At 39.8% G+C, this 11,042-nt stretch overlaps 1 protein-coding gene across 1 annotated transcript; it reads right to left on the bottom strand.

Annotated features, from left to right (window-relative positions):
- Positions 1 to 537: 537 nt before the first annotated feature.
- On the bottom strand, positions 538 to 9,818 carry LOC124678192. Its single transcript, XM_047214105.1, has 13 exons — positions 9,690 to 9,818; positions 9,250 to 9,294; positions 9,097 to 9,145; positions 8,908 to 8,956; positions 7,459 to 7,529; positions 4,447 to 4,505; positions 4,238 to 4,336; positions 3,808 to 3,865; positions 3,365 to 3,501; positions 3,220 to 3,276; positions 1,217 to 1,314; positions 861 to 1,060; positions 538 to 750 (listed from the first exon to the last, which is right to left on the bottom strand). The coding sequence occupies exons 1-13, from the start codon at positions 9,729 to 9,731 to the stop codon at positions 680 to 682; spliced, it is 1,035 nt and encodes a 344-aa protein (XP_047070061.1). The 5' UTR covers positions 9,732 to 9,818; the 3' UTR covers positions 538 to 679.
- Positions 9,819 to 11,042: the final 1,224 nt, after the last annotated feature.

Genomic DNA, 11,042 nt, shown 5'->3' with positions numbered 1-11,042 from the left:
AGATACTGGAGAGCTTTGTCTCTTATTCTCTATCCCGTGAACAAAGTTGGTCCTATATATCCAACATCGGTTGTCACACTGTGCCGCTCTTTCCATTCCTGAATCTACATATGGGCAGCTCTGGCAAATTGAGAAAATGATACCACTTGTTGGTAGAACTCACGTGCTCATTACCAATTTAAGCACTTGTTGAAGCCTGCATGCATATTTAAAGGAAGAAGAGTAAACTGCAACTGTAGCTGCATGTTTATATATGTCACGCCCTCACATCAGCTACTTATCTAAGAGGTCGCATCCTAACACGTTAGTTTTAGAACAAACCATAAAGAAAAACTGTACTGACGGAACAGTTGATGCTAAATACGTACGGAAATTGTATGCAAATTCTGGAATTTCGTTGAGCCCGTTGTGTACTGTGACTAATTTGTTCCTGGCCCCTGGACGGGAGACATGGCTTGGAGTACAGCCGTAGCATATGCAGAAATGATATCTTAGGTTTTCAACCTCTTTTTCAAACACTCACAAACATTCAGGACAGAACAATTAGGCATCAAATACACCTAGGGCAGAATCAAAGAACTACTGTGCTGCTGAATATTCAGCATCTACATCTGTAAGGTTAAATTTTGTGCATTGTACTACAAGGTTCAATCTAATTGTCAGGTTCTACCCACATGCTTCAATCACTTTCCTGAGAGTAGAACACCTTCTTCAGAGCACGGGGCAGGTTCAGGACAATCTCCGCATACGCTGAAACATATACAAAATTTCAGGAGCAAAAGTACAGATCAGAACAAGCTCAGCGCAGAGTCGTGTGCTTCAACACAAAGGGGAAAGGCGATGGTTAAGATAGGAGGAACCTTCTGGCAAACTCAAGGTCTTCAACGCATCCTCGGCATAGGGAAGGCGAAATGGTACAGGTTGAGCAGTCGCTCCACTACCTGAACGGCGGCCTGCTGCAGATACTCTCTTATAAGAGCGAAGCGGCCAAGCCAAGACCCTCGCCTGACTGGGCAAAGTCAGAATCAGATCTGAATATCGGATACTCACTGTAACCTTGCTGCTCAAGTCACACAGGAGTGGAAATGTCAGCCTGAGTGTACAATATGCAGCTCCAGTATATAAATGCTACAGGTATAAAGGACGTAGTATTTTAGTAGGAATGTGGAGGTACTATAGAAAAATCTAACTGAAACAACCCATAGAGTATCCTTACCATTCGAAATCTTCTAATACAAACTCTATCAAATTATAAGGAAGACTGTTGAACAATTCTCCAATTTGGTTCCCATAGAGCTCCTTGATAAGACGAACCTTCAACATGTGGAAACATTATAATCAGCGCATTGTTGTCAAATATAACACACTGGACAAGCTTTATGGTATATAGTTTTCAAGTATTTGCACACAATGACTAAACTCAGACATACATGTAGAACACACACATATCAATCAAGACACAACGTTAAATACATGTAGAATAACACCAGGCAGGGAAGATGAGATTTTAAAAAATCTGAATCCTTTTGGGGACCAAAGATGATCAAGTACTGTACTCGTATAAAAATATTTAGGCTCGAAATGATTCCCACGGTATCCTGGGCAAAAAAGGACAAGTTTATGACGAATATAGAGTGAATAGTACATGGACATGGGTCTTGTTCGATTTTGTCTTTTTTACCCAGGATACAATGATAGTAATTTCCTCGCGAAATATGTTTTATACAAGTACAATACTTGATCATCTTTGGTTCCCAAAAGGTTTCAGATTTTTTTAAATTGCCACGAATATTTTAGATGTACGTGGTGCTTGGCACCCATGAGCATGGATGTATTTTCCATGCAAAGCAGCAAAGGTCATAAAAGATGCAAACGCTACAAAAATATAACTGTTTCAGATTTCAAAAAGTAAAACCATAAATAATAAACATGTTTAATTCACCTTAATTTTGAAAACCAAATTAACTAATATAATGTGATGTTTGAGCTGGTCACCTAAATTTCTGGTTATCAGCTAGAACCTGTGGTTTCAAACAGGATGTAAACTCTTCTTAGTCTAGCAGTGAAGCAGAAGTTGTATGCCCAGACACCTAAGCGAACACGTCATGTCCAGGTAAATCACAATAGGGAAAATTAGCAAAATAACACCAAAGGAGGTGTAATTATGAAAATAACACCATCAAAACAGTAGAGGGGGTTTGTGAGTCAGACATGGGCCCAAACCCAAAGAAAAACGTAGTTAACACTCAATATGTAGACCCATATAAACACTAGATGGCCAACCTGCAATCTTAGTGTATGACCCAAAATTGTCCTGGGTCAGGTGCAATGTCCAGGCACAGTGAAGCCAGTGCTCAGTTCCAGCCAGTTGGCATCGAAAATGGGAAAAGGCAGGACTTGCCCTTTGAACATGTCACAGAAGAAGGAATAAAACTATTTCAATGGTTAATGTGTGCATTTATTTTCGTGTGTAAGGGCTTGAGTATTAAACAACAGGATCCCCGTCAACAAAAAAGGGAGGATAAAGATGGTTTTGTTGAACCATGGACATTGGAAAATAACAGCACAAAACTGTATATGTTGGGAAATAACACTAACACCTAGAGGAAAGAGCAAATATCCCCTTGGCCTTAGTGAAAGATGATATAGATGACAATGCCAGGTTGATAACTTCAAATCTAACGAAGCATTGTGTTGCAAGCGAGGATCTATCTGAGATAGCCAAAGGTAACTGCAGAGGTACCAATAGTCCTTTTGATTATTCGGAAAACAGCAGTGAAATAGAGTTATTTCCAACACAAAAGATTAACAGGTCATAGAAGTGGCTGTCTTTTATGATGTTATTGTCATGATTGTACACTATTGAGGTGTTACTAATTTAAGTTTTAGGTTAATACCTTGTATGAAACATCAAGTGGTCAAGGTTGTTAGGCTAGAGTAACATAATTTTACTATGCACTATCTCTTCTCTGATAAATACTTACCAACTGAACAATTTATATAGATATAAAGTACGTAAATTTCCATCTATAATAGAAGGAATATGTATACGACATAAGTATGTTCCACAGAATAACAGCTCACATAACGCAATGATGTCCAAGATCCATTATTAAACAACGTGAGAACATAACTACAACCCTGTACTTCAAACATAGGTTTGCATTTTACACTAGATAAGATAATCAAAAGGGAGATAGTGCAATATTTGAAACTGACCTGCTCTCTCCTGTCAATATAAGACTGTAAAATTTCTTCAAGTTGATCAATAAACTTCTGCAGGGCAAAGAAGTCATGTGAGTAGATAGAACTATTTGAATAATAACTGAACGGTAAAAGCAAGTGTCCCATGAAGAAAGTTTACAATGGCATTAGATGACAGGTGATCACTTTCTACTTCCCGTATCGGCAGAAAGAAAGGTAAGGTGTGTTCAGTCACAGTCATCTTTTCAAGGAATGACTTGCTCTCCAGAACACAATGATAAATTTCACAAGGCTCTCCTGCAAAATATAATCTGCTTGTTATTTAGTGGAGAAAAACATATGTAGTTACGATGCCTCTATTCTTTCTTTTTAGATAACTTACTATGCTTATGGTGGACTAGTATTCAGAATGTCAGGGTTTGCACAATGAAATAAGTCTGATTTGGTTTAAAACAAACTAATTGTAGCTATAACAAAATGGTGGTAACTGTCTGCTAGGTAAAATATCGCCTCTGTCTATCTTATTATCCTACACACAACTTTGTATGGTACAGATCAGACATTTCATGGAAATTATGATATTGAAAATGTAAGTGTAATCACCAGCGAAGAATGTCTCGTACTGTATACCAATTCTGGCACCATCCAAACAATAGATAACCTATGAAAAAGAAAAAAAATTGTTAGGCAGATTAACTTATAAAATAATAGAGGTAATGGAATCGGTGCGTTAGTTGAATCTAGCATGCCAGCTCATGAACAGAATTTTATTCTACGATAACAATATAATGACATGCTACAAGGTAGATATAACATGGTCTGTAGGCTAAATTCTGTTTCGTGGTCACGATATTGTTGTAGGAATCCTAACACAGAACAAGAATGAGAAATTGTGATACCAGAACAAAACTATTAGCAGCAGCAGAAAAAATATCGACCACCAATGATAAAACTACAGCATAAAGTGCAGTCTTTTTGGTAGCCAGCTACTGTGAACAAAAGACACTACTGTAGACTCTAGGAACAAGGTTACCTTATTTCTAATTCTATAAGTTGTCCTTGATTGAAATTGACCGTCTGCTTGAACATTTGTTTGGTTCATCATCGCCTTCCTTTCAGCCTCCATATGGACCTGGTCTACGAAATAAAGCGAACTCGTCAAAAAACCAAAATGAACAGAGTGACAGTCTATTGTATGTGTAATAAATATGGAAACAGTATAGGGTGCTTATGGATACGTACCTTCTCACGGATAGTTGCCAGCAAACCATCATTCCACTGCTCATCATCTATTGATATCTCTACAAAGTATAACAGCCTAAGTGTAAGAAATGTGGGATAATATCTGATTAAAATTATATTGCTAGACTGTATGAGAAGACTAAATATGTGCCATACTGACTGTAACAACACAATCCATGAATATGAAAACACTCCTAAGATATACAAAAAAAAGTAAAAAAATTGCCATATTATCCACAGTAAAATTACTGAAATTTTGTAAATAGTTCTTATTGGTATGTGCATATGTGTGTCATGTGCCAATCAAGAATCAAGGCAACAGTGTGAAAAGCAGCATACCATGCATATGGAAGCATGAAATAATAAATCACATAAATATGCTTCATGAGTTCTTGATGTGGAACAATAATCTCATAGAACCATCAACCTACCACTTGCAATGAAGTTCTTTGGTTCGTGTTTATGCCAAACATAGTTTAGATTTTGTAGTGAAACAGAACTATGAATCTCAGCGTATATGTGTAGTTCCATGGTCGAAGACTAACCAATCCTACTCAGTATGCTATACATTTAGTAAATAGCTAGGTTATTTAATTTTCTATGAGTGCACACCAGAGACTTCTATTTTCCACCACATAATGAACTCTAGTTTGTGTCTAGTTGAGATCTTGGACTATATCTGTAAACCCACGAGCTCAAATGTTCAAAGTAGCCCTAGAATGTCATCTGGTGAAGTACACTGGCATTTTTTCAACAAAGCCTAAACAGGCCTATTTTTCTCCAGTCTTTATCAAATTAATAATTTGGTGGGTGATGTGTCATGAAAACCTACAGAGATCAAAGTCACATGAGGTATTACAGAAGGTAAATCGTTAACAGCGCTTTCAAAATTGAAATTGATTGACTACCACCAAAGGGATGCATAACCACACAAGAAAATCTGAAGAACCAAGTGATTGTGAGGACTGGGGGAACAAGCTTCACCTTGCTACTACAAATGTTTTTCCGAAGAGAACAGTAGGAGAAATCAGTTAAATACAGAGGTAAGTTCTCTTTTGTGCTACTTCAACGTGCATCGCAGACTCAACGCAACTGCTTCCTACCAGAGAAAAAAACCAAGGGTAGCAAGAGTACAACCTGGAAATCTTAACAGTACTATGCCTAATACAAGATCCAAGACAATAAGAACAACACTACAACAGTACACTATTTTAGGAGAATGTGAGATTCCAGCTCTCCTTTCGTGAGATTACACACATATATTTATATGTGGAGAGTCCCTCGTAGCTTAGGTGTGATCACAATGGTGAACAATAGTACAATACAAGAAACAAGTTTGACCAAGATACTAAGAAATAACAAATATGACACTAATGATCACGAGACAATGTGGAAGTGCTTCCTATGGGAGTGAACAGCTCCTAGATTAAATGTAACTCCGCACCATGTTAAGCCTGATGTGGACAAGAAACCTGACATTTCGGCGATTTCTTCTTGACCGTGAACCTAATGTCACTCACAAACATCAGTGACAAATGGATTGAAATTCTATCTCCATTTAACTGTAAGTTATGGCCAGTACGTGAAGCATTATTGCCAATTCATGGTCTAAATGGAACTGAATGACGGCCTCTTTGTTTGGGCTGGTTGTGCTGCTGTGTAGGGAAAGCTGCTGTGCAGGAAACACTGCTGTTTTGAGTCTTACTCTTTGGCAATGTAGCTGGCTGTCTAACTGTAAACTAGAGAATTATCTGAAATACCCTCGGAGTCATTTAGAACATGTACTTTTGCTGATTTAGCTGTAATAAATTATGCTAAATTACATATTCATAACATTGTGCTAATTTGCATATCCATACCATTGTGCTAATTTGCATATCCATCATGAGTGTCGCTTTATCCAAATTGAACACATAGATCTAGACAAAGGTTTGGTAAATTAGCACATCATTAGAACATGGTGAATTTGATGAAATCAGCCAAGAGCCTGCACGTTCAACCGTAAATTAGCACGTTCATGCACATCGATATTACATTAGAGAGTCAACAAACGATTCAGTTCTGGAATAGATACAACAGACAAGCAGTATCACAACAGCACACGCATCAGCAGAGAAGGACGAGCTCCCGGTTGCGGACGTGGTCCGGCGGGCCAGCGGCTGAGGATGAACTCCATCTCAGGAGTAGCAAGACGCACACAAGCAGCACTAGCTCACCTAGGACGGCAGGAGTCTGTCGGCTGGGATGACAGAGACGGCGGTGGCGCGGACGGCGGGGCCATGGTCGTTGGGATGGAGAGGATGGCTGGGGCGGGGTCGTCGCCGAGGGAAGCTCAGCTGGGACCTGGGATGGCGGTAGATGGGCGAGGCAGGACGCGGGGACGAGATCCGGCGGCAGGGAAGCCGGTTGCCAGCGGCATAAGGCCGGAGAGGAAGAGGTAGGCGGCGGCAAGCACACGATGGGCGTGCTGTTGGTCCTCCTTCGGACTTGTATATAAACTCCTTTTCTATCAATGCATTGAAATGAAATGCTTTTTGCGTTTTCACATTAAAAAAAACTTGAACCAACATCCTACGGAGACCATTAAACTCACTGCCGGTAAAGTTAATTAGCCATATAAGGGATAATACTCAAACGCAGGTGAGAACATGAAATTTGGAACTTCGTTTATAAGTTCCAGATTAAAGGTTTGAACTCGAAATAATCATCAAGCGACCTGTGAGTATGTTTTGTGAAACTGTGTAGCCTTTGTGTGGGTTAGCCGATAAATTACCATTGACCCTAAGTCTGCATTTAGTTTGGAAAATGACAACTAGTTGACCTAAGCATGGAAACTTGTAAAGTGAGCAAACGCTCCTGATAAGTGAACTTGTACAGAAAACTGTAAAAGGGGATAGCATATCAGGTATATTTGTTTCTATACATAATGTGGTAACTGGGAATTGCTGGCAATCTTACTATTAATAAAGATGGTAAAACCGGAAACATCAGAGTTTGTGAGGCAAACAGTACCTTCAGTTTGTGCAACTCGTGCAGCCTCGAATTCTTTCTGTAGACGCTCAAAAATCAGCTTATCAGAATCCCTAAAACAATATACTGAAGATGTATAAGAATATTTTACTGGTCATGCACTCACAGATTTAAAGATTTAGCACGTGCATAGAACAGTATCAGACAACCAGTTATGTAAAAGAATGCAGATGTCTAATAAAAAGGCCACTGCTTGTTTTGGGGAATACCATCTGGCATATGACCATAATATGGTAGGGATAAGATGATAAGAACAATCACAATGATATGGAGATCAGAGCATCCATGTTTAATTGAAATATTAAACAGGATGGAATAGCAGCTTCGAAGATTCATTTCTTGGCTAGTACCAACAACATCAGAGGTGACTGGAGTTGCCAGGGCTGCAACATGATAGACTGGTATGTGGATCGAAATTTCATAGGTCCGACCCTACGATCATATGGGATCATTAGATCATGATCATAACAAGTTTATCAGCATATTGCCTATTGAGAATTCAAGTTAATATTAGTTCTAGCATCACTTAAGCTCTTTAAATGTTTTCTAATGTAAAACTATCATCCAGAGACTAGTCATCAATGATTACTTTATAGAAAAGTGAGCTAAATAAAATGTAAAAAAGGTAACTTCATTTTAGTATGATGTGAACAAATGCACTCGTATTTACAAGAGATGTTAAGTTATATTAAATAATTCAAAATTAAGCTTGCAGACTAATACACTTGAAAACACAGTCCATCAGAGCCCATTGCTTACAGAATACATGTGGTTAGAAAACTATGTGGTGCATCGTTATTCTGCGACATTGCAGCAGGCGTACATTAACATAGCATTAGAAAACTGGCTCATTTATTCAACTAGGCGCCCAGCCGCAATGTCCTTTCTTAATATTTTGGTAGTTCTAGATCGGTAACTTTATTTTCATTTGTTCGAAACATATTCTCTTCAGTACTGAGCCAACAACGCTACTGTCCAAAATGAGAAGAGGACAAATCCATTTACATATGTTTATTTAAGATAAAATTGAGTTCCTCCCTTTCCTCAATTTTAGCACAACTATACAAAGTTCAACAAAAGGAACAATCAGAGAATTCAATGCAGTTGCAAATATATTTGTGGTATAACTTTTCTGCCAACAGAAAGGGCCATCGAATTTTAGCTGTTTCCATATCTAAGTTAAATGAAAGCTATACAAGGATGACCTCACACAGTGGAAACTGCCATCATGAAAGAAGGAACCCATAAGTGGGCAAACAATTAGTTGGCAATTAGAATAGAGTTTTTGAAACTTTGCTTATCCAAGTGTTACATGGTATGTAAATTAATTAATGATTAACCATTAAACACACAGTTGGCCAGCTGAGTATACGTCCTTCACGTTATCAGAATTCAGAAGCTTGGACAAAAAAGAACAAATAAAGGAGTTACCGTGAGAGGCGCTCTTTCAGATCTTCATGCCTTTTGAGAAGATTCGACACTGCAAAACAAAAGGGCAAATATGGGCTAAGACAGCAGGGAAAGGTGGTTCGTAGAATCAATAAGTATGTTGGTGAGGGGTACAAGGTTCCCCGAGAGCACAATTAATTTGCACAGCAACAGAAAGAGAAAGGTTATTACGCCGTGCACGTGTGGTCTCAAGTTTTGCGTCTTCATCTCTTACATAAGTCTGCAGTTAATGGAAGGTGAGGGGAAAGACATCTTAATACCACCAAAAAAAAAACCTATACACTGAAGACATACAAAGCCATCCGTGTGTAAATGATAGCATACCAGTTCTGACAACGAGTGTTGGCGCTTCCTTAGTTGCTCGCCATGCTGCAATATACGAAAGCGTTAATAACTGAGTGAATTGGGTAAGCCCGGTTCTTGATGTACCAATTTAAAGCTTTCAACTGTTTATGGGGAACAATTTCCTTGCAGATTCAAGTTGTATGTACATGCTCTACAAGCTAAAATGGCAGCAATTTGGCAAATAGTGCTGCGTGCATGGTATGCCTAAGGCAACCAAATAAGCATATAAGGATATTATATTAGGAGAGTAGGCATTAGCACATCATGTTAAGGTCTAAGTAGCCAGATGCCTAAAATCTACCAGATGACTTATGTTTCAGTTACCTTATTATCTCCAATGACCAGATTACATAGACATTAAAAACAAATGCAGCACAAAAACTCTGTTAAGTAGCGGGAGGTAGGGCTTCCGGCCGTACCTCCGAGGGGGAGGTCATGGCCACGGTGACGGAGAGGTCCATCCGGTCCGGGGCCAGGGGCGGATCTAGATGGCTGCGGACGGAGCGGAGACAGCAGGGACGCGGCGAGGTGGAACGGGAACGGCGATGGCGGCAACGCGCGTGAGAGGCGGGTGGTCTGGGACTGAGGCTTCGGCTTCGGCGGCTACGCCAAGCTACGGCGCGGCGGCAGCGCTAGGGCACAGCGGTGGTAGACCAGAGGAGAAGAGATTTTAGAAGGAACGGCAGTTTGTCGGATTAGAGTCTGGAGATGATTACTGACCAGGTCAGGTCGAGGAAGGAACGCAAAGAGGAAAGTTGAGGTCAAGTAGATGGCTCTTGATGGTTCGGATACCTCTTGTGGGTTGTGTGACCAATGAAAAAAATATAGCGCTAATAGTGATGCTATAGCATGTTTGGAGGGTGAGAGCTATGCTATGGTATTTTGCTCCCTACGACGTTAAGCCCGCTATTAGCAGCGCTACGCGCGCTATTTGACGTTACATCATAGCGACGCTAATTTTTTTTGTCAAAAATAGCGAGCCCACTACCCATTTTTGCCCACGAGCACCGAAACCCTAATTCTAACCTAGACACGGACCCAGGTTGGCAACCCCCTCGTCACTTCTCCCACTCCTTACCACGCAAGGCGACGATGGCGGTTGTGTTTGCCGGTGTAGCGCCCGTCTACTCCAGCAACCGCCGGCTGCCTCCACCGAGCTGCCGCCTCTTACCAATCTGCCTCGTCTTGCCAAAGCGCCAAGTGTCGATTCGACACATCTTTTTCTGGGTGTTAGAGAACTTCACAAGTTTCCATTGCTTGGTGTTGCCGCTTGCCGACTGGCTCTTGGCTGGTTTGGCCCACGGTAGGAACTAATGAAGAGCCAGATTTCATCGCTCAACTGTGAGCTACTCAACTATGAATCTTTGTTGTAGTTAGTAGTTACTAAATGGAGTGAATATGTGCATAGAAATAATAAAGCAATTCTGAAATCCTGAGAGCAAAAAACTTTGACATGAAACTCTTGTACATTTGTTATTTTTTGTATTTTTTTTTGCGAAACGCTATTTTGTAAAATAGCGCGCTATTAAAAAGTTATAGCGTGCATAGCGTATTTTGGAAGGCCGCGCTATTTTATTTAGCGCGCTATTTTTTTCCTTGGTTGTGACTGCTGGGCCTGGGCGTTTCTCCGAACCAAATGTTATTGCTAACGTTTTAAAATAAAAATAACATATATAATATACTAGAATAATTTTGATATAGAGTACTACTTTTAATTGAAAGAATTTTCCCTATTTTTAAAAAGAGGACTTACTTCTTATTTTAACCTTTCT

The sequence above is a fragment of the Lolium rigidum genome, chromosome 7 (assembly GCF_022539505.1).
Source record: "Lolium rigidum isolate FL_2022 chromosome 7, APGP_CSIRO_Lrig_0.1, whole genome shotgun sequence".
Classification (NCBI taxonomy): Eukaryota; Viridiplantae; Streptophyta; class Magnoliopsida; order Poales; family Poaceae; genus Lolium; species Lolium rigidum.
The sequence above is the reverse complement of the archived record's forward strand: the minus strand, read 5'-3'. Positions and strand labels throughout refer to the sequence as shown.